At 33.5% G+C, this 25,516-nt stretch overlaps 2 protein-coding genes across 7 annotated transcripts in view; one reads left to right on the top strand and one right to left on the bottom strand.

The window, feature by feature from the left end:
- Positions 1-22,406, bottom strand: part of LOC127863423 (serine-rich adhesin for platelets-like) — a 91,973-nt gene extending 69,567 nt beyond the window's left edge. For 5 of the 6 annotated variants that reach the window (XR_008041049.1, XM_052402944.1, XM_052402942.1 and 2 more), the window contains exon 1: positions 22,265-22,406. The gene's annotated coding sequence lies outside the window, so the exon portion shown is untranslated. Of the gene's footprint in view, positions 1-14,600; positions 14,817-22,264 lie in introns of those variants that run through there. The other variant, XM_052402943.1, reaches the window with a different exon arrangement.
- LOC127863425 (heat shock protein 75 kDa, mitochondrial-like) overlaps positions 22,351-25,516 on the top strand; it is a 56,730-nt gene continuing 53,564 nt past the window's right edge. The window contains exons 1-4 of the mRNA XM_052402949.1: positions 22,351-22,534; positions 23,625-23,774; positions 24,124-24,206; positions 25,263-25,412. Of these exons, the coding sequence (XP_052258909.1) occupies positions 22,402-22,534; positions 23,625-23,774; positions 24,124-24,206; positions 25,263-25,412 (516 nt within the window). The 5' untranslated portion in view covers positions 22,351-22,401. The remainder of the gene's footprint in view (positions 22,535-23,624; positions 23,775-24,123; positions 24,207-25,262; positions 25,413-25,516) is intronic.

Below are 25,516 nucleotides of genomic sequence, written 5' to 3'. Positions count from 1 at the left end.
TCTTCTACCTGAAATGCATTTATGTATATTATGGCTATTCTTACCAAACATTTTGAAGTACGAATCAATTTGCATTGTCAAGCCCAACATATTGGGAATCTATGCATAACGTAATTACATACACATGTAAAATATAACCAATGGCGTTGTTCGTTTTCAAAAATCTTATTACTATTAATTTATATAATTTATATTTTAAGTGCAAATTTTAAACAAGATTCAAATGCTTATTTCTGATGTAATATATTGTGAGCACATCCTAATAATTGTTCAACATGTTTCGAACGTATTGAATATAAATAATGTCAATATGCCTACACTCTCTTGCCAGGACATGATTCTTGGAATGTGTACGGAAAAAATGAAACCTATCAATATATTGCTTCTTGAAATTAAAAAGTATGTCTTTATGTGTAAACAAACAAACAAAATCCCAAATGTTCCAGCATACATGCCATACGTCCCAGATTGTCCGGGACAGTCCCGGAAATGAAGAACTTGTCCCGCTGTCCCGGAAATCTGTCAAATGTCCCGGAATTTACAAAATCCATATATACATGTACCTTATCTTAGGCTTAACTGCACCTCGAATCTGTGTATATCTGCAGCGTCTCCATGACAATGCCTACCCAAATAGGCAGACTATGCTACGTGTCAAAAATCGATCAATTAACAGGGGTCCTGTTATCATATCGATTGTCTCACGTTTGCGGTCAAACCAAAAAGGCGGCATTGTTTAATGTGGTTGTTAATTGACTTTAATCTACTACGTCATTATTTCCCGCTGCGTAAGGGCAAAGGATAGTTGTTCACACATCTGAAGTCCAACATCGCAGAGTAAAAAATTAAAAGCAGTTTAAGTTCGCACGTTTAACCGACAAAGAAGTTGAGTAAAAAAGTAAGCATATAAAAACGTCAACCTCACTAGGTTAATTATTGTCTTGTTCTAAACCCCCAGTAAACATTACGTTAAAAATAATAAGTGAATTTGAATTGCGTTCGCCGGTACTGTATTTTTTATTATATAAATGTATTAAATGAATAAAGGCGTATCAACAACTACGCGTTACACACCGGTCTTAATAACAATAACGCAGTGACGTCACCAATCTATGTTTAGAACGCTTACACTGAAAACACGTGGCTTGTATCTAGTAACGGAAGTAGTAATGTTTAATTTGACGTTAAAAGATCAAGTGTATTACGGATAGGCTTTCGAACTTTTGCAATTAACGATGCGAAACAAAAAAAAAACGTACAAAAAATGCATATGTCTATAAATATCGCTACATTTTATACATGTCCCGGAAAATCGGCAAAAGTCCCGGACAATTTAACTCAATGTCCCGGAATTGGTCTGAAAAATTATGGCATGTATGGTTCCAGGACTTAAGAGAAGTCTACTTTTATCATGGGAAATCCAAAAGCAGACAACTCATCAAAATAATGAATTCCCTAATTGGTCAGTTGTAAGAATACTCATAGAATTAACCCAAGCCAATATAATTCACTGTAACAAAATATGTTCAACTAAACATATTTTTAGTACACTGGTGACATGCTTTTTTTTTCTTCACACTTTTTTTAATTTGTGTATTCCATATATTTAATCTTTATTAACCCTCTAGATAGATAAAAATTATATGTGTTATTTGTGCATGTACTTTTATTATAATATGTGTATTATAATACAATGAATTCTTGTTGTATGATTTTTACAATGTTTATATATATATATATATATATATATAAATATATATATATATATATATATATATATATATATATATATATATATATATATATATATACATATATATATTAATTTTGAGCAACTAACACATTATATTTTGTAAGATATGGAGCAGGATGGCCTCGACCTGCACATACCTATGGACGAGGTTAATAAAGACTATATTTAAAAAAATAAAATAAAAAATAATAATAAATATTTCAAGTGACGATCGAAAATAATTGTCTAAATAATAAACTTGTTTTTAATTTGAAAATTGAGATTAAGAGAATTGAAAATACAACGGATCATGTGGATCAACACGACTGTGTTCAATTGAACTTATAGCAGGACTCTAGATAAGGCGAGCAATGGGTTTTAAAGCAGCCTATACACCTAATAAAATCCTTTGTCATTGGTGCTCATTAGAATCGCATCATGAAGACGATACTAATGCATAGGCAAACAATTTAAAAGAAATTGGAAAACTCCCTTTATATTGAGCTCTACTTATAGGAAGCACTTCCCTTTACACTTCCCTATCCCTTTTATTATCATATTCCAAAGGGATAAGAACATGTTTCGGTAATTCGTTTTTAATTTACATCAGTACATACATTTTTATTTATTGCCTGCTTACTATAGCAGTATTCCACAGCGAATCCTGCATTTCTGATAAACTATATATAGTGTGATATATCTGGTAAAAAAGTGTCGAGTTATCTGGAATCGAAGTGCCATTGTCTTTGAGATGATCGGTAAAAGAAGTGTCCATGAAATTTTGGCATCCAACTCTTAAAACATTTGAATTTCCTCAAATACGTTATTCAACTAAAATTTAACATGTTGTAACATTAATGGACATATTGATCTTTTATTTCGATTAGTTGGCACTTTCTTGATTTATTTCCAAGTATTTTTATTTTGTTGAAATACGTACTTATCATCGAATTCATGATGATTATCGTTGAAATTTTATCTCTTTTTTATAATCCACTGTTTTTTTTCACGACTTTCTTAATCCGCAATACGAAGTACTATACCATTAATCGACCAAACAATGTTACGTGTCTGAAGTGTCATCTGTTATCAAAGTATCCACATACCCGACGTGATCCCAAGTGATTCATAACCATAACACTAGAGTATTGATGTGCTGATGATCAATTTAGTTGCTCATGTTGCCAAGTAGTCTGGCAAAAACTGTTGCTTAGATTTTTCTTTTCTTTAAAAAAACACGTGAAAATAAACCAAAAAATTGCCAAATGCCCCTGAGGTATTGTTTTGACCAAAATCTGTGATCTTGGCATTTAAAGTAGAGGAGAACAAAAGGCTTTATTTGTGTATAGAAAAACAATAAAATAAACATAGAACAATTTCTCTGAAATAATGACATATGAGCCATGATATATAATGTACTCTGTACTGCCTCTCAGTCTTCCTTTTTTAGTATAATATTATGAAATTGTGTAAGATTCCCTTCAGTACTAACGTGTAACATCCAAAACAGAACACATGTTTTAATGCTACACATGGACAATAAATAAATCGCAATTACTGAAGTTTATACTGAAGATAGTTAAGGTCAGTGGTACTTGGCATTATAGGTATTCAACCTTAATTACTTGCTGATATAAGGTTCACACAAGAAACAGATATACAAACAAGGCATATGCCCATTGGGCATGGATGTTCCCACATCCCAATATTGTCTCAAAACTTCACTTGTGTGAAACACAAACTGTTTCTGGCACAATTTGACTTCTGACTTCTAAGTGAGACCTTGACCTTTGAAGTATTAAGACAGGTAATACCCTTGACACTTAATCTCCTCTAGGTAGTCATTACGTTATTTTAAATGAATGTCACAGCCCAGATAAGCTGTTTATAGCCGAAATCTACCTTTGGCCTCTAAGTGTAACATTGACCTCTACAGTAGTGAGTTTTTCACTCTTTCCTCTTGTTGTGACCTTAACCTTCGAGGTAGACAAACCTTTGTTTCAAGCCACATGATTTTTGTGCCAAGTAAATTGAAAATCCATCATTAAATGGCAGATGTGTGGCTGAACTTTAATACTAAGATACTTATGTTCCACAAGGAAAATTACCAAAGGGCAGTAACTGTGTAAATTCTGGATAAAAGGTTATGTGCCTTGCATTTTTCACTTCCCTTACATGCTTCCGTAGTTATACACCACTCAAAAAATATGATGGAAAGAAAGGAGTGACAAACAGAAGGAACAAAAAGCAATGAAAAATACTAAATTCCCCAAGCATAAGAGCACAATAAAAATACCTAAAAAGTAACAAAATTCCTTAAATTATAAGTAGTCGTTAAAGTTTTACCCCAAGACTTATAAGCTGACTTACAATTGGATATTTACTGTACCCTTATATACGACCAGTATTAATTTTCTAAAGCCCCAAAGTCTAAAAACTGCCTTCATGAAGATCAATATCAGAAATATCTCAAATAGTGAAATTTTTAAAATTCCTGTGCTGTAAATTAAATGATAACACAGAAGCCCATGTCAATTAAATAAAATTAATAATACCATACCTGATTATGGAAGGGGTGATTATCTTGTAAATGAAACTAAAACTATCCACCATAATTAAGTCAACAACACTGATGGCATCCTACATTCCTTTTTAACAATAGTTTTCTTGTCCAGTAAAATGCTTTACAGCAGATCCTCGAATGATAATCTGACAACTGATTTTGAATAATCTGCATACTCTATGTGGTAGATCTGCACAAACGTGATATGTTGCCAGCAATAAAAGGTCTTATTTCAATAAATAACTGTAACCATGCAACAACACTTTAATTTACTCTTAATCCACATACTTTGTCCACACTTCCTCATACCATGTCCCTCAAAAATAAATAAGATAACATGAGTTGAAACAGGTGTATCTACGTATTGTAAAAGGTAATGGTTATAAGCTAAGATAGGTATTATCTCAATATTTAATTTATAAGTCAAAGCATTCCAGTAAAATACAAACACATGTTTGAATCTTGGAATAATCAAACATGTTTTTGAAATTAGAATCAATTCATTTCTTGTTCAGTTAAATGTTACTTTATTAACTATATCACATATAACAGTACAAAATCATAGAAATGAAACATGAGTATTAAGTTAAGAAACATACCCATTATACTAGTAAATGAACTGAACCAATTAAACGCATTACACCTAATGTCAAGTTGATTATTAATAATACACACATAGATAAAGGAGTTAATTGATCTACCTAAATACTTGCATAGATGGCTGGGCATACTTATTGGCTATTAATGTCACACTTGCACCAATAAAAAAACCTATGTATACTTGTACAACCACTCTGATTAAGGTCATAACTATGTCATTATTATTCACACTTTGTTGTCTTTTCTGATGGAGGCGATCATTCTTGCATGAAATGGTGATATTGTGACGAAAACATTGTTTATTATATATATACTAATATTTGACAATGACTGTTTTATTTTGACCTGACCCTATGGCTACAGTTGCCTACTGCATTATAAAATGTATAATTATTAATAAAGATAAAAAGCCTATTATACTATGAATGTTTTTTCATTTGTATCAAACACCGGGAAATCATAAACTTTAACCTCTAAGGTTCTCTTCCAGCATTTCAATATTTTTGTACATCAAAAAGCGTTGTCAAAAATAAGTGACTCATACCCTTATATTTTATTTGACAAAAAAAGAGAGTAATAATCCATGTAGTTTACAATTCCTCTGAAATACTCTGTTTATTATTTTGTAAGTATCATTTGAAAAATGTAATACAAATAAAGCTTATATGCACACAAAAATTAAACCAACGGCCCTTGTACTCTCTCCTCTTGTCCTTCTATCATTCTGTTGGGACTGCATAAGCTATAATCTTGGACCATACTTAACACATAATGCATTATGCCTAGTTTTCCCTGAGAGACAGGTTCAATAATTTGTTCATAGTTCCTTGTCTTATTGAGTAAACCTGCTAACAAACACATTGCCTTTATGGAGTATTTAGCTTTCCTACATACAAACAGTTATTATTTCCAATTTACAAACCAAGATCATAATAGAATTCATGCCATGTAAATTTTATGACACACACTTTTCCTAAGACAATTGTCACCAATTTGTATTGCTGCATAACTGCTTACATGAAAATGACAGGAAATACCACTAAATTAGATCATGCCATTGCCTCATGAAGGCCATTATGGCAATCTCACCTTCAAATAAGTACCATCAACACATTTGCTGCACGAGTTCAGCTTCTATGGTTTTCATGGTAAATTTTAACCCGTGGTCATTTTAGCCAAATGAACCATGAGATCAGGTAAACAAAAAATAAATTGATAACATCTAAGTGTACCTGCCCCCAGAATTTTGGCAGCTGGTAATAGGACCATAATAACGGAACAGAAGATATATAGGTTTTGCCCAGTAGCAAACAATGCAGGCATGAAAATCAACACCAGTGCATCACCTATCAGTCCATTGATCTGTGCAGTATCCGGTGACCTTTTACAGGGGAAGTGACCCAAAGACAACTCCTAGCAAACTGCTGTAGTCTACTGAATATATCAAAGCGCTGAAGGCACTGAAGATGTTCGTTATTGCATAATTTAACACGCAATTCATTTTTCAAAATCAATCGCAAGTTTGAAATGAACACACGCCATTAAGTGTGTGTCATAGCGCACGGGTCAAGTTTTGTGTGCACTTTTTATCATCCTTATTATTTAATAGAAATAACTAAGACAAAATAAAAACAGCATGCTTTTTGGAAGTTCTGAAAGTTCTGAAGTTCAGTGTAAGGAATTCCGGACTACTCTCTGTATGCTCAAACGACACAAATTGTGGCCCTGTTACAATTACGCGTTACAATCCATCTTGCAGAATTTCACTTTCGCCTCCAAGATGAGAAAACAATCATTAGCGAAATAGTATAGTGTCACAATAAGAGAAAATCGTTTAATTATCATACCACAATGTTTGCCGTACTTGGTCAGCACGTCTGGAAATCATTCCTTAAATGCAGCACCTTATTAACCCATTCCTTCTATGTGCGAAGGCAGATTGAATTTTACTAATGTATGGTTTGCCTCTTATAACACACATTATAATGCGGTAAATATGCGACTAAAAAGTAAAAAACACTATAATTAAACTTTTGTTTTGAATTAAGTTATTTAGAAACCAAAATTCCAAACCTTATTTCAAAACAGCAAGACTACATTTTTTAGAGAATATTCTTGTTATATTTAAATGTTTTTTAACAGTTTCAGCGATAATGAAACATTTTTTTATGTTGTCTATTGTATCCCTGTAACAATTGTTGAACTCGTGGTCAACGTAATATTAATTGAGACCAGTGAATAGAAACAAGCGTAACCTTATACTAGTGCGTTATTCTCACCCGGACTCCCCTTTGTTTATTGCCAGCCTCAGATTTATGAATGAGATGAGCGAAAATACTACGTCACGCAGACGCAGCAGAAAGTGGACTATTTTAATAATTCATAAACAATCTCCTCCGCGACACGTACAATACGATCATTTTTTTTATATTCTTTTCTATAAAACACCATTCGAAACTATTGCATTTAACACGATATTAATATAATGTTTCCATTTGTGAATAAACATAATTGGAGAACTCAAACCTCTTGCGTAAATTATACAACTCTTTCTTCGCGCGTAGTAAGCGGGAATTGGGCTAATCATACCTAGGCCGTACCGACCTGAATTTTACACTAAGCACTTTAGACGGTCGCTAAAGCGACCATCTAAAAATTATTTTTTGTCTTTGAACTTCATGTAGGGAAGGGATTTGTGCTGCAGGCAGCTGTTTCTTTAAATCAGCCAAAAAAGCGGATTTAATATTTTCTGTACAAATAATGACAAAAAAGAACAAATGTATATTTAAAATGCTTTTGGAAAATCGCAATTATCTTTAATTATTTTATTATCCGCCCGGAATTCACCTCTCTTATTAAAATCAAACATACGCCAATGCTGGGCGGAAGTAATGAAATTGGTTTATTCGTGAAAATGAACAGTTTAAGGTGAATATAATCAAATTGTAAAGTGGTCCAATTTCTGGTTACAATATTTTTATTCTCCAGAATGACATGTACTGTACATTTTCATAAAACATCAAAATTAGGTGTGGACTGTGGGGTGAAGATAAATGACCAAATTAGGAAAACAACTGCTTCAGGCTTTACTGCTCTTCAAAAAAGAAATTATTAGATAACTTAGACCATAGGTCTTACATTTAGAGTTGAGCAACAAACATACTGTGTTTGTCCTGGATTATTCTTATGCAAGAATTTTCACAACAATAACAAAAACAAGAGCTGGCAGAAGACAGCGCGCTCGACTATGCGAGTGCTTGACAGTATAACGTAAGCAATCATGGGGAAATTGTTCATAAAGGAATAAAAAAAAAAAAAAATTGGGGGCTCGGGGGGGGGGGGGGGGGGGTTGAGAGGGGGTTTAATGTGGAGTGTGGTCATTAATAAGACGATCTTTCAAAAATAAAAAAAGGAAAAAAAAAAAATAAAATTTTGGTGGGGGGGGGGTTAGGGGGGTTTAATGTGGGGTGTGGTAATTTATTAGATGATGTTTAACAAAAAAAATTTGGTTCGGGGGGGGGGGGGGAGGGGGTGAGAGGGGGGTATAATGTGGGGTGTGGTAATTTATTAGATGATGTTTAAAAAAAACAAAAAACAATTGGGGGGAGGGGAGGTTGGGGGGGGGGGGGAAGGGATTCTGGGTAGGGGCGTGGGGTATTGTTTGGGTGGAATCCATTGTGGTATTCAGGTAAGTGTTGTTTTGTCAAAGTAATAATAAAATGTGATAATAAATAAGAAGTTATGGCAATTTAAGCAAAATGTTCAATTAACTAAGTGTAAAAGGGGCCATAATTATGTCAAAATGCTTGATACAGTGGTCTGCTCTTGTTTATAGGTTGGGGTCATGTTGGTTAACAAGTATGCAACATATAAAAGCAATATGTCAAAGGATATAGGAAATATTTGGGGTAGTACGCAAACTTTAACATAGATTTATCAATAATATGAATATTCTAAGTATAAAAGGGGCAATAATTATGACAAAATGCTTGATAGAGTTGTCTGCTCTTGTTTATAGGTTGGGGTCATGTTGGTAAACAAGTATGCAAAATATGAAAGCAGTATGTCAAGGCACAATGAAAATATTTGGGGTAGTACGAAAACTTTAACATTTGCACGCTAACGCTAACGCAGACGGTAATGCCGACACCGGGGTGAGTAGGATAGCTCCACTATATATATTTTATATATAATAGTCGAGCTAAAAATAAAAAATTACCTTGAGCTATTAATATTATATGCATGTTTTGACACATGCAGTGCATTATGCAATATCTAATAACCATGGAAATAACAAGGGTATAAATAATGGACACAAATAAATGCTATATATTTTTTGCTACATGAATGAATTCAATCACATCAGAAAATACACAAAACAGGCTGATTTAAAGGAGGCAAAAATGGATCCCCCGCCCCATTTTTCTCAAGTTTCAACGTTTATAAAAAGAACTGTTTTATATGAATAAAAACATAAAAAAACTGTGATTTAATGGACAATAAAGTTTAGTTAGCATATTTTGGTAGTTCTCCATTTTTGCTTGGTTGCTACTTTTTGTTGATAAAACAACTTTTTGTATTTTTACATAAATCTAAAAAAAACTTAAGTTTATGCCTATATCGTTCAATATCTTGGTTTTTGTAATGTTCTGTGTATGAATGGTTGGCATAATTGTTTAAAACAGTCTGCCCATCAATGTTTCAATTTTTAATGCCTATTCTTTAGATGGTGTATCTGAAATATAAAGTGAATTATTAAAAACAAGAGATGTGTTTGTCAGAAACACAATGCCCCCTAATGCGCCGCTTTTTCTTTTTTGTACCTTTGACCTTGAAGGATGACCTTGACCTTTCACCACTCAAAATGTGCAGCTCCATGAGATACACATGCATGCCAAATATCAAGTTGCTACGTTCAATATTGCAAAAGTTATGAAGAAGGTTAAAGTTTTGGTTAAAGTTTTATTTTTTTTAGTGACCTTTGACCTTGAAGGATGACGTTGACATTTCACCACTCAAAATGTGCAGCTTCATGAGATACAAATGCATGCCAAATAATAAGTTGCTATGTTCAATATTGCAAAAGTTATGAAGAAGGTTAAAGTTTTGGTTAAAGTTTTGGGACACATATATTTGACCTTTGACCTTGAAGGATGACCTTGACCTTTCACCACTCAAAATGTGCAGCTCCATGAGATACACATGCATGCCAAACATCAAGTTGCCACGTTCAATATTGCAAAAGTTATGATGAAGGTTAAAGTTTTGGGACACACACACACAGACAGACACATACAATGACAGACAGGCCAAAAACAATATACCCCCGATCTTTCGATCCGGGGGCATAAAGATATTATGCACTGACCAAAAGGCCATGAAAATCAGCATCTCCAAAATTGCTTGTTCAACATTCATCAATTCAGCAACAAAACCATTTCAATGAAATTGCTATGTAATTATTAACACAAAAAAGATTTGCACAAAAGTCTGGCAAATATTTTCCCAGGAAATGTGCAAGCCCACTTCAATTCATTATCTCTGAAAACCATAAATAAGAACAAAATAATTGCCAATTAGTAGGACATTTAGCCCAGGATTTTACACAACACTTTCAAGTTGACAAGTATACTTGGGTGTGTGCTTTTTGAACATGACAAATTAAGTTTTAACAATCTGCTGATGCTCTGTGAAATAACAAATTGGCTAGTCTGGATTACCTGCCCCTGAAACAACTCAGATAGGTCAGGCACAGACAAAAAATCGTTGAGCAACAACAACTAGTGACATGGTATTTTAGCCTGCATGTGTACATAAAACATGTTTAAGATTTAAATAAGTAATAGATCACATTAATTTAACAGTCTGAATTTGAGTAGATAGACAAAAATTTAATTTAAGTTATTGTGATATTTTTAAAGTTATTTTAACCCATTTATGCCTAGCGTCTAGAAAAAAGGCCTTGGCAAACAGCGTAGACCCTGATGAGACGCCACATGATGTGGCGTCTCATCAGGGTCTGCGCTGTTTGCTTAAAGGAATTTCTGTAAGAAATATTCTAAATATAGAAATAAATATACTAGACATCCCTAATTTTTGAAAAAAAATGATCCAATTTAGAAGGATGGGAGTGTCCACTAGGCATAAATGGGTTAAATAAGTCTACATAAATCATGTTAACCCTGGGGCGTGGCCAGTTTTGATCCCCAGGGAATGATTTGAAAGAAAGTAACCAAATGATCATAATACAATTCCTGCCAAGTTTTGTTCAAATTTGCACAGCCTTCAAAAGTAAAATTGGTGAGAAGAAAATGTTAAAGGATGGATTAACTTTTACAAATCAAATAAAATATCATACCCCTTTCACATGTTGTTTAAGAGAAAAAGTAAACAGAATTTTGAAGTTTTTTTTGTTTAAACCTATTTTTAGCTTAGTGACCTACATATGGAATGGACCGGATCAATCCTATTAAAGTACGTTTAGAGATGTCAAGAGGTTAATTAGGAGAGGTCCATGGAAGAAAACGTTTAAACACTGAACTCATGAACGGACGGGCATGGACAGCACAGCATCCTAAAAGCTCAGGTGAGCTAAAAACAGAGGGGGTAATCATGTGACAAACAAGATGGCAACATCCATGCCAAGACAGTTATGTTTTGCCATTTTATACCCTTCATTACTTTTATTTTATGTTTAAATGACACTAACTGTCCAATTAAGCAAGACAGTGATAAGCGTTTATATCGTATTAATATACTAAACTTAACTCATTGCGAAATTTCTTAGGAAGTCTAAATTCAACTAGAGCTTTGTCACAGACTAACGTATACCCCCACATGCTGCATTGACAGAGAATATTTTGCATTCTGTCTTCACAAAACAAGAGAAGCTAATTTATGGCGATTTTTAAGAATTATTATGCCATTATCATTTAAGGCCATTTTGACCTTTGAACTCTTGAATTCTTTCGCATGACACGCCGTCCAATGACTGTGAACAAATTTAATGTACAAAGTCATTTTAAAATCTCGCAATGAATGACATAGTTTTTGCCATTTGACTTTTGAACTCCAAGTGTGACCTTGGAGATATCAACCTAATTCTTTCACATGAAACACCAAGAATAATTGTGAACAAATGTACTGAGTAATTTTAAAATCTCACAATGAATGATATAATTATGGCCCAGATAAGATCATTTATGGCCATTGTTGAACTTTGAACTCAAAGTGTGACATTGACCTTGGAGATATCAACGTAATTATTACGCATTGACACACCGTCCAATGATTGTGAACAAATGTACCGAGTAATTTTAATATCACACAATGAATGACATAGTTATGGCCCGGACAAGATCATTTATGGCCATATTTGACCTTTGAACTCAAAGTGTGACCTTGACGTTGCAGATATCGACGTAATTCTTTCGCATGACACACCGTCCAATGATGGTGAACAAATGTGCCAAATTATTTTCAAATGTCACAATGAACGACATAGTTATGGCCCGGACAAGCTCATTTATGGCCATTTTTGACCTTTGAACTCAAAGTGTGACCTTGACCTTGGAGATATCGAAGTAATTCTTTCGCATGACACACAGTTCAATGATGGTAAACAAATGTGCCAAATGATTTTCACATCTCACAATGAACGACATAATTATGGCCCGGACAAGCTTATTTTTGGCCATTTTTTACCTTTAAACTCAAAGTGTGACCTTGACCTTGGAGATATCGAGGTAATTCTTTCGCATAACACACTGTCCAATGATGGTGAACAAATGTGCCAAATTATTTAAAAATCTCACTATGAACGACATAGTTATAGCGAGGACAAGCTCAATTATGAACATATTTTAACCTTTGAACTCCAAGTGACCTTGACCTTGGAAATGTCCACATACTTGTTTCGCATGACACACTGTCCCATGATGGTGAACAAATGTACCAAGTCATTTTAAAATCTAACGATAATTGACATAGTTATGATCTGGACAAGCATTTTGACCTTTGAACTCCAAAAGTGACCTTGAACTTGGAGATATTGACGTACTTCTTTTGCATGACACACCGTACCATGATGGTGAACAAATGTACCGAGTCATTTTAAAATCTAACCATAAATTACATATTTATTGTCCGGACAAACTTTCGGTTTAAAACACACTAAGTGACCCCGTGACTTAGTTTTTGACCCGGCATGACCCATATTCAAACTTGACCTACACATCATCTAGATACAACTTCTGACCAAGTTTGGTGAAGATCTGATGAAATTTTCGGGACAGACAGCCGATCGACCAACAAAGTGACTCCTACATAGCCCCCATTACCAATGGTAATGGGGGTATAATAACTTAAGCTTACGACACCACAAAACCTTGCTTGACCTTATTGCAAACAGTATAGCTACTGATCAGACTGCATGGAAATGCAGTCTAGTCTGGAGCTATGCTGGCCGCATGTTGATTATACAAACCAATGTTTTAAAGACACAACTCAAAACACTGCTAATCTACAATGTCTATATAAAACAGGAACAATGACAAGGAGCCTTCTTGAGCAATATGTTAAGTGTTTTAGGAAATCAAATCAAATCACTTCACACTGCAGCCTGCTTGTAGTACATAACTATTACACACTCTCTGACAGCAGATCTATTATAAACACTCATGGCTGACTTTACAAATGACCAACATCATAAAAAATATATAAACCCTTCAAAGGCTAAACATTGGTGTATGTAATCACTCAACTACTGTACCAGGAAGAACAATTCACAAACAACAACATACTGGTCACTGTTTGATATTTTGATCACACAGTCCTTCAAATACCACCAGTTTACAGTAGCTCCCGTCATGTATGTGGCTTTGTTTCACAGACAGAAGAAATATCCAAATGTCGACTGCACACAATAAAACAAAGGGTTGCTCAAGTGCAGCAAATTCCACAGATATCAATAGATTGCCTTTGGATTCATCAACTTCAATTGCATACAAGACTGGATGCAGACAATATTCTTTTACAAGAAAACAAGGCAAATGCAAATACAGGCTGCAGAAAAAAAATTCTCACAAATATTTGTTTCGCTTTCTGAGAAAACCGGGCTTAATGCATGTGCGTAAAGTGTCGTCCCAGATTAGTCTGTGCAGTCCGCGCAGGCTAATCAGGGACGACACTTTCCGCTTTTATGGTATTTTTAGTTTCAAGGAACTTCCTGACCTTACAGAAAATCACGTTTAGGCAGAAAGTGTCGTCCCTGCGGACTGACAGGCTAATTTGGAACGACACTTTACGCACATGCATTATGCCCAGTTTTCTCTGAACACGACTCATTTGTTTATGTGGTCTTTCAAACTTTCACTTAACTACAGCATTCAACATAAAACATCTATACTACTTAAATATTTAAATTTAGGAAAGAATTAACATATTTTAAATGAGGAAAGAATGTTGAGAATTCAGTACAAACCTTGAGTTAAATCCAAATCAAATTAATGCAAATATATTCACATTAACAATAAAATTTAAATGATTTCAATAGAACACAACTTAAAGTAAATTTATGAATATCCTTTGTTTTAAAACATTAAATACTAGTGTATAACATTAACAAACCTTTGGTTAAATCCAAATTAAATTAATGCAAATATATTCATATAAACATTTTAATGATTTCAAACGAACACAACTCACAGTTTATATATGGATATCCATTTTTTTTTTATAGATTAAATACTTGTGTATAACATCAAGTACCAACTACCATGGCAGGCAAACTTCCCTGGTGAAGTAATTTTCCACTTTGTTAAGAGGCTGGCTTGTTAATCATCACTGTACAGTTAACATTCAATCACCAACACAAATATCATTTAAACTCTCCTATCTGTCCGACAGATGTAAACTATCTGATGTGAACGCTGGCTGTGAGCCTTTTGCTTACCTCTTCAATCTGTTCAAGTCACAGATAAGTCCTAGGCTGGGACCAAGTGAGCCAAAGGCTTGTGGCATTTTAGGAATATATATGAGCATCGCTCTGTGAAAAAGGGGTTTAATGCATGTGCAAAAAGTGTTTTCCCAGATAAGGTGCAGTACGCACAGGCTAATCAGGGACCACACTTTCCACTTAACTGGATTTTTGCTAAGAGACTTTCCTTAAACGAAAAATATCATAAAAGCAGAAAGTTTCGGTACTTTAATGGTACTTTAACACCCCCATGATAGTTCTAAACAAACCAAAGACCATGCCGAGAACAAATAACCAGAAAACTGTTAAAGGCATGCCACATAAATTGCATGATATTGACTTAAATACCACCAATGCATTAAAAATGTACATCAATCAAACGTCTTGAGTGTATCAGCAGTTCTTCTTTAACAAGTTTAGACCAAACATACATGTAGCTTTGAGGTCATAAGTTTTTTTGATTTGTGTTTTTCTACCAGTCAAACTTGACACATTAGACTTCTATATGCCCAATTTTCCCAACAATTACTTGTTTATTCTTGTGTTTTTCAACTGATCAACAAGTGTCTTCATGTAACAGAAAAATGTGGTATATAATTGCTACGGTCAAAATTCATATCTTCCATAAATAAAACTTAACAATCAATGAATGAAAATGTTCTTCTCCTTGTTTAAAGAAATCCACATTCTTTACTACAATAAGACATAGAAAATTTTCTTAAACCCAACTGATGCATCATTTACCTTCACACCCATGATGAGAAAGGGTTGCTAAATCACCTGCAAAATGCCACAACAGCACATCTGTAAGAAATCATCATCAATTATAACCTTTTGATTGACATTGTCAAAATTATGTTTTGAAAAGTTGGCATGTTAAACCATTTATGTTGAAGAAGAGCATATATCGTACAAAGCGTTCATGTTCATATGCTCTGCATGACAAAACATTTAAGCAAAACTCAACTGATGTCTTCAATTCTACTTTGTTAAAAGCAAAATGAGCTAGTAAAACAATGATGTAATAATGATTTCATGACTACATGAAAATGCTGACTTAGCACTAACACATGTACCTTTGGCACTTAAATGTTTATCATAGTGTGTTTAAATACACATATTTTGTTGTCCACGGAGTCTATGTCCGCCTTTAAAATTATTAATTAACAAGAAATATCATAAAAGGATATTTGGCGTATATCTTGACTTTGAAAAAAATAATCAAATCAACATAAGGCGTTTATTGATAGTACTTTACGTCTTCCCCTTATGATTTTACTGACTCAGCACTGACCTTGAAAGTCTTTGAATAAAATGGTACTATTGTAACTGGGTAAAAATGTGTGTCTATGTTTTCTATGGACATGCAAAAAGTATTCCACATTTCCGGACACTGTTCAGTGTTTCATTCTATATTACAAAGACGTGGTTATGTTGCAAAAGTTCAGGGGATAATGTTCAATTCAGTGATGAATTATTGTGAATGTATTTATTTAGGTCTGCTAGTGTTATGTAAAGGTCATTTAAGGTGAAATGATGCGTAAGACAGCTACACCAAATAATTTACGCCAGAAAAGAAGAAAAGTGCAAATTAGGGGCGTAATTAACTAGTTTTATTAAATCATTCAAGCTTAAAATATTTTGGTTATGCATCAACATTAAAACACCACCCACCACTTATACTAAATGGTAGCGTTCTGAAAACAAAGAATTCATTACGAAGCAAGTGTTATTAGACTTCTCCACAAACTTTCTCCTTCATCAACACATGGGAGCAACATGTATGGTCTGTCTATCTACAGCTCTTGGAATTGCAGCAACATTTGTAAATGCATTAATTTTTTTACCAGGTAAATCAGCTAAATAAAAGTGTGGGAAAATGCTTCCACAGAGACTTGCAGTACAAAGCCTTTCCATGGAAAGCTCTTCACAACGAAGACAAGATTAAAGAGCCTATGTCTTCAAAAAAGTTATTCCCAATTTCATGGGAGAAAGAAATGGCAACACAGAGGCATAGTAAAATTTTTATACTTTAAGAGTACTCAGAAGGTTTGTAAAGTTTCCAAACTACAACATATGAAAAAAAAGCAACAACCATTTGGAGTCCTGTTTGCCAATGGAAGAGAACGTAACATTTTTGAATGCGGTTTAGACATCTTTTATGTTTTGACCAAGTTACATGTTGATTGGGCAATAATGGCAATATATGTGACTTTATGAGTGACTTCACGAGTTCTCAAAAACTTTCTCTAAAGACATAATAAAACTGTCCCTCAACCTGATAGACCATATTTTTAAGGGAGCAGAAACCTTTTTTGAACTCAGTCAAGATATCATTTAGATAAATGTTTTGACGTAGGTGCCCTCTGATTGGGCAAAAAATATGACTCATAGAGTGTTCACATTGTAAAGGATTCACATTTTCACACTTTTATTAAAATAAGTAAAGAAAAACCTTAAAATTTGTATTGTCATTTAGCCCAATAGTGCCTTTTTGTGGACCATGTCCCTTTAAGCCCTCAGCAATAGGTATAGGAGCATAATCTGAGAGGCAAAGAAGAAATAAACTGCAGTAGATGGTGCGTTTGTTTGTGTTCTTTATGTGTAGAATTCTCATTAAATACCAATTCTCTACAGTAATGATTGTTTTAACAGAGACATACCAACAGCAAAATTTGTAACTTATGCCAAGAACTACATTTCTAATTCAGCTGCAAACCTTGCATATTTATAAGCCATTTTGAAACAAATTTGTATCAAATTGTCATTGTTAAAATTGCAATAGCATTAAGTAAAACTGAATCAGATTCATGCATTTACACTGAAATATTTTTATTTATTTTATGCTTTCCGGTGGTTTATAGAGAAATATCAGTGAATTAAAACTGATAATTTCACTGTTTTAAACAGTGAAAATTGACAGTGAAAATTATCGATAATTATCACTGTTTACTGTGAAATGACGTCTTTATTTTTTCTAAATGACGTCATTATCCTAGCGAAATTCTTTTGTTAAACTCTTAAACAATGTAAAGAAACGTTGAAAAAAGCATAAAATAAAAAGAAAATGTGTTGGATTCGGTGGAATATCAATTTCAATTCACTCATTATTTTAATATACAAAATATATACACTTCAACACCGTTATTATGAAGTCGTCGGGACCCGAAAAAAACTTCGGATTAACGATAATTCGAAATTAACATTTGACAGAAGACTTCTTTGATTCCGTAAAAATAAAACGTTGTGGAATTCGCATGGTTCGGTTACACGCTTACTTAAAAGCGTAAACTAGTCAGATAGCAAAAGATTTCAACTTGCAACAAACGGAGGAATAAAAGGATTCTTTTTCTTGTTTTTATTTGTTTAATTACAGAACATATACAATATAAAGAATAGCACAAAATATCAGACATACATACATATGAATACAATTTCGGAAATGGATTAACATTTTTTTTAACTCATACGCGATGTCTCTCTGAAAATTGGCGTTCGCGCAGACAACAAAGATGTAATTATCGGCTTTTGACGCACCGCGACAAAGGTGTGAAATTACGCTCCGTATTTTGCAGTTTTGACTTCAGATTAAAGATTGATAATTAGGTGCAAATAATAGTGTTGGGACCGACTGAATCACTTCAAATTAACGATTTCTTCGGTTTAACAAAGTTCGGATTAACAATGAATTTTACATTAAACAAAAAAGTACCAAAATTGGGACCCGAAAAATACTTTGAAATAACGGTGACTCGTATTATTGGTGTTCGAAGTAACAGTGTTGAAGTGTATTTTCTATGATCACTTGTGAATTAAAATCCATAATCCACCGAATTCAACAAATATCCTCTATTTATTTGTTTAAAGCATTTAACCCATTACATTAAGAACTTATTTCACATTTAACCTAGAGCATGTTTGTATATGCATTTACTATTAAAGACATTTTCCTCCTACTGGGAAAAATTTGAGTTTCATAAGAGTGCCTTCTAGAGTCTTCATATGATTAATGTTGATGACACATGACATACAAAATGTGATCACAAACACATCATATTTGCTCAGATGAACTGAATGTTTTACATGTAAATGCTCCTACTGGGATTCAAACTACGCCTTCTGGATCATAAAAGACAAGATAGCTATGATGGTTCTAAACTGCTCACCTGAACAGGTAAAACAATGGACAAAGATTTGTCCTGATGAACTAGTTTAAGAGGTTATGTTACTGAGTTTAAAATTTAGGATGAAGTGTCTACTTGCATATTTGCGCATTAAAAATCCAAACAAAAGATCCTAAGGCGCTCCCCTGAGACCCAAAGGACCTACATTGTTCTGATCAAGTAGTGTTCACAATGTTTCAAAGTAGACATGTAAGGAAAGAAAACTTTCCCAACCTGCAGCAGCCATGTTTTTGGACAAAACACATTCATTTTCAATCTCAACCCAGACGATATAACAACCCAATTTTTAATATTCTAAGCAAGTTTCATGATAAGTGGGTCAAAAATAATGTATTTTTTTGAGTGTTTAAAGGGACTAACAATTTGACTTATAGTGTTAACAAAGTTGCTCTATAGCCATATCAGGAAAAATGCCCCTCCCCCTGTTGGCCATGTTTTTTGACAAACCAAAATCATTTTCAATCTCAGCCAAGACATCATTTGTACAAATTTTCAAACCAAGTTTCATAAAGATTGTACTTAAAATGTGAATTCTAGAGTGTTAACAAGGTTTTACTAGAGCAATATAAGGAAAACTGATCATCCCCATGGTGGCCATGTTTTTCTTTAGAACGTAAACATTTTTTAACTTGGCCCGTAAATCATTTGAAGAAATATTCTGACCAAGTTTTATGAAGATTGGTCTAAAAAAGTTATTTGTTGAGTGTTGTACTATAGCCATATTAAGAAAACAAAACTCGCCCCATGGCGGCCATGTCAGTTTCAACACACCAGAATTTTTTTAGACCTCAACTGAGATATCATTAGAACACATGTTCAGAGCAGGTTTCATGACGATTGAACAATAAATGTGATTTCTAGAGTTAACTAGGTTTTACAATATAGATTTAAAAAATAATTTCCCACTTTTTTTTTAATTTACCCTATTATTAGGCACTGAATGGCTCATTTTATGGAATGGAGACAATATGTGGCAAAAGAAATATATACCCAGCAGGATATCTGTATAAATGAATATATAAAAATCATAGTGTTTCATAATGAAACTAAATACATTTATTCATTTTGCTGAAATAGGTTTTTTATAAAACGTAAATAAATGTTTTTTTGTAATGTCTGAAATAGTAACAAACTGTAGCAACTTATCATAACTTATTATAACAAGCACATGCATATAGTAGCAAACATTAGCAACCAATCAGATAAATATTGTAAAAGTAGTAATCTAGCCAGAAATTTGTTCATTGCCGACTGAATAGTTTGTGTTGTCATGTCCAAGAATTAACATTCAACTATAGATTGACATTTCAGACATGTGTTTTTTTTTTTTGAATCAATGAAAAAAAATGGGTGAAATAATAAAGGGGCTGTATAATGATGGACACACATGTTATGTACCACATATTATAAAATAAGCTACATAACATAGAAAAGACAAAAATAACAAAAAAGTGCAACATAATGACAATGCCATACATGCCAGATGTCCGATCTCGGCGGGACAGTCCCGCTTTTGGGCCATTTGTCCCGGCGTCCCGATATGAGATGATTTGTCCCGACATTCGTAAAAAACGATGTAAGGTCTATAGGTTCCCAATAAAATCGCTATTCAAGCTCTGTTTCGTTAACACTTACCACCGCTAATCCCTTTATTGCCCCCAATTAACAATCTGATTCTACTTTTCGTGTGTACCAGTGTCGTTTATGACACCTTATCAGCGATTTATCTGCTAATTATTGATTTTATCAGGCATTCACACCATGGTGGTCTTCAAGATAGTGGTTGCTTATTGCTATCGATAGTTGTATTATAACAAAATAAATGTTGAAAATGTGTTTGTTTTTGTCTTTGTATGAAACAGTTAACAAAACAATTGTTTTGTAAAATTAACTCTACGTCATTAATGAGTCTTTTACATTCAATGTTTAGTTCCAAAATAGCGGGATAATCCGAATGTGCAATATACCAAAATCACAACAAACAGTCCAATAAGTGATACCCATCCTGTCTAGTGTAATTGGGTGTAATTGTAATAAAAACAACGAGGTGCTATGCATGACATTTTGACCCTACTCCAATTAAGCTAAAAACAACGAGGTGCTATGCATGACAGTTTGACCCTACTCCAATTAAGCCGCGACAATTGACAAGTAACAAACTGCGCTGTCAATCCCTCACTCAAACGCCGATCCAGAACGTTGTTTCAGCGCGATGAAAAAAATTCAGAAAGAAGAAAGGGAAAATCTGGGCCATAGAACGGTTAAGGTGTTGTTGGCAGTTAAAATGAACACAAAGACGGTTTGCTTCCACCAAAAACCTACCTCGGAAATGTGTACGGCTGCGCATTCCGTATCAAGCTGATGTAACTGTTCGGTAGATAGTTTACTGTAACCCGTACTTTCAGTGTACTGGATAGCCTCCCCTGCGTTAATGTTTGCCATTGAAAGTAATATAATGTGTATTGATGTCGTAATGTTCCAGATTTTGTACTCTAAAAAGATGAATATTATCTTCGTTGTTTGCTATTGTCTTATTTAATAAAACTGTTATTGTTATGTTTTAGATTTCATGCTTCATATCAGATGTTTTGTGTCTTGAATAAAAGTATCAAGAGTTTTTGTTAGTACTATACTGACTAAAGTAACTAAAGGTGGAATGATAGATCGTTTTAGGTGTCCTGCGTTTTGGTCAAATGTCCCGACAATTTTTTATGGAATGTCCCGCTTTGGACCTAAAAAATTCTGGCATATATGCAATGCCATGTAATCACAAAGTGATTTTCATAAACATATATTGTGAAAAGATACATTATTTAATCTGAAATTGTGTGTGCATGTTCGAATTAACTAGAAATATTTGACACCTCTTTTTTCATCGATTAATGATTAAATTCACATGCAATAAACTTGAAACTTGCTAATTTGATGAAACGCCTATTTATAAAATTATATTCAATGGCGTTGTACAAAACATATTTATGTACATAATATTGATAAAAATTAAGAGGTTTTGATAATATTATGCAGCATTAATTAAAGGATTAATGATTTAAATATGTGTGATATAAATAATAATGCTGTAAGAAACTTAAGCAATAAAACAATACCGGCTAAACTATTAAAACACAGTAAAAGTAAAATATTATGCAATAAAAGTAAATTAAAATTAATTAATTGTTTTATATATTTGTATTCAAACTTTTATTTACCTCTGGATTTTGTGCATAACAAATAAATGCAAATGCTGCATAGTCTATCCTCTTGATGTCGTTTTCTGCTAAATTTTGACAGTTCGTCAAAAAGTCTGGGTCAGCAAGCGCTTGATCAAACCATTCAGCCTAACAAAATGGCAGCCTCTTTGCGGTCGTGTGTTTTTGCAAGAAATTCTGCATTTTCCCATTATTTCAATGCTAGAAAGTATTATAGACCATTGTCTTTGCTTGCAGGTCAAATATATTCATTCGCGGATTTACAATTAGGTAGTTAAAAATGCTTTCACTATTTGTTCTATGAATTTACGCTAATAAATAGTGTAGGGCAGTTAACATTTCCAAAAAGGTTACGTTCTACTAAATTATTAACAATACGAAAGATCCCTGTTATGTTTTAAGATTGGTGTCTTCAGCTCGAAATTTTCGTTTGTGCAAGATAAAATTAAGACTAAATTAGCCGGCAGAAAACATAAACAAGTAAACATTGATATGCGTCAAGCTTCTGACTTGCATATAAAATGAGACTTGTCATACCTTCTGTATTTCTTAAATTCATTCAGCAAGTATGAACATTTAGAAAAAAGTCATTGGAGCTCAATGCTAAATTATTTGAATATCAGTTCAAGGTTTCACATTAAATTACATCAGGATAGGAATTAGTATATTGTAACCTGCAGATGTCTTATGTGGAATTGTGACCTTTGTCTTGTCAAATTCACTTTTGATTTAATTGTTAATCAGTCAAAACTATTTTGAATGTCAATAAATATTTGATGAAGATTCGGTTTGTTTTGACATTGCTAGTAGAAAATTCAGAGAGTATCAAGAAGACGAAAACAACTCAAGATTTTTTTTCATGGGATGTTGGATCCAAAAACTCAATGTATTATAAAACACAGTGTTTATTCACCATTTTGGGAATAGGGCCGGGCCTCTTTGGATTGGGAAAAATCGCCTTGTTTTTGCTAAAATTGGGAAATTATTCTTGCTGTCTTTTAATGAACAACTGCTTAAAAATTGAGAATAAAAGTGATGTTAATAAATTTACTTAGGTTTACTAATAGAGCTTGATGGAAGATGAAATAAATGTTGAGATTTTTTTGTAAAATTTTTTATTAATAGTTTTTAAACCTTCTGTTGGAAATTTTGGAATTCCATTTGGTGAAAATATATACGGTTTTCTATTGGGAATTGGTCCCCCTACAGGCTCCAATTTAATATAAAAAAACACACAGAAACAATGACATATAATATTTGTTAGAAAAATATAGTAATATGATCATAGGTTCTACCTAATTTATGTATATTTACAAAAATGAATTAAAATGTACATGTACAAACTTCTCATATTTTCAAGGCCTGCTTCCAAAGGTACTGCTGTACCAGGCACACTTTTTATCACCATGGCAGCGGTATATGCAGATGTCTTCAGACAGTAATAATTCTGCAGAGAGTACAAAGGATGAAGAGTACCATACACTTATCAAAGATACTGAGCGATCAAGGGGTTTGTTGAAGTCTTTAATGTTGTTCATAAAGCAGGGTTTACATTATTCAATTATTTGGAAAAGAGTCTACAGAACCCTTTGTGTGTTACTGTTCTAAATTGTTTAATTTGAAAAAGATCGGATCTGAAGTGGATCAGAAATCTTTTTAATATAGACAATGTGCTGTTGTAGTATCTAAATTAGACCCTCATGATTACTTCTGTTGAAAAATAAAGCTGGTGTTGCAAGATATCCTAAATCTTAAGACAGCTGGTGTTGAAAGATATCCTAAGTCATAAGACAGCTGGTGTTGCAAGATGTCCTAAGTCATAAGATCCTCTTTTTGCATGCTATGGCTCTTATGTCCAGGTCCTGGAGATACTCGTGAGTTCCAGGCTGACACTAGGAAGCTGCTTGACATTGTTGCGAGGTCCTTGTACAGCGAAAAAGAGGTACTTGACCTTTGTATGAATTTATTTGTTTTATGTATGTTATTTATAACAAATTGCCATTTCATTCATATTGATTTCCAATTTAAAAGCAAGATAAAGGTGTTTAAATCTAGGCATTGCAAAAGAAGCTGGATATAATGTTGCATGTCCTGATTAATACATGTACTGCAACACTGTGTATTGCTGTAGAATTAATATACTGGTCTACTGTAGACTTATAATCCCACGCCATAGGCGGATGGATATTGTTTTGGCGTCTACCGTCCGTCCGTCTTTCCGTCCATCCGGCACTTTTGTGTCCGTAGCCATATCTTGGAATTGCTTTGGAGGATTTCATTGAAACTTGGTATGAGTATATATATGTATAAGAGGATGATGCACGCCAAATGGCAGTGTACACCATCTGTTAATTACGGAGTTATGGCCCTTTGTATCTTGAAAAATGCTTTTTTGTGTGTCCGGAGCCATATCTTGGAAGTGCTTTGGCGGATTTCATTGAAACTTGGTATAAGTATATATATGGATAAGAAGATAATGCTCGCCAAATAGCATTGTACACCATCTGTTAATAACGGAGTTATGGCCCTTTGTATCTTGAAAAAATGCTTTTTTGAGTGTCAAATATAACATTTTGTGTCCAAAACCATATTGGCGGAGGATATCAATTCAACAAATTTGCTTGTTTAATGTGCATTTACATTAAATATACTGCAAATAACACTTAAGGGTTTGGAAGAAAATGTATTATTTAATATACCGGCAATATATAATTTAATTACTAGGAACACATTCATATGGACACTTGATATAAATCCTCTTAAACCTGGTATATTGTTTCATGGGTTGATTCAACAATTGATTTTAATTTGAAAATAATGCTATGAAAATCGCTATTACAGTTTTAGGTATTTATTAAAGAACAGATCTGAAATTAAATAATGCAGTTTTGGTATTCTCATTCAACTAGAGTTTTTATTTTTGGTAATTGATCTCAAATGGAAAAATGCACAATCTCAAATGCAAAAATTCACTTTGAAAATCTCTTTTAACATGCAGGTATTCATCCGGGAACTGATATCAAATTCAAGCGATGCATTGGAGAAGCTGCGATATGTACAGATGAAGAACGAGAAAATAGAAGACTCCAATCTCGACTTGGAAATTCATATAGCTACCAATGCAAACAAGAAAACATTTACCATACAGGTTCTCAGATGAAACTTTTGTTAAATATTTCATAAGAAAAAGCCTCAGTAGTTTTAACACATTCATGAATGTAAAGTTCAGTATTGAAACAGGTTTTAGGTGAG

Source organism: Dreissena polymorpha, unplaced genomic scaffold, assembly GCF_020536995.1.
Source record: "Dreissena polymorpha isolate Duluth1 unplaced genomic scaffold, UMN_Dpol_1.0 chrUn008, whole genome shotgun sequence".
NCBI classification, from domain to species: Eukaryota; Metazoa; Mollusca; class Bivalvia; order Myida; family Dreissenidae; genus Dreissena; species Dreissena polymorpha.
The sequence above is the reverse complement of the archived record's forward strand: the minus strand, read 5'-3'. Positions and strand labels throughout refer to the sequence as shown.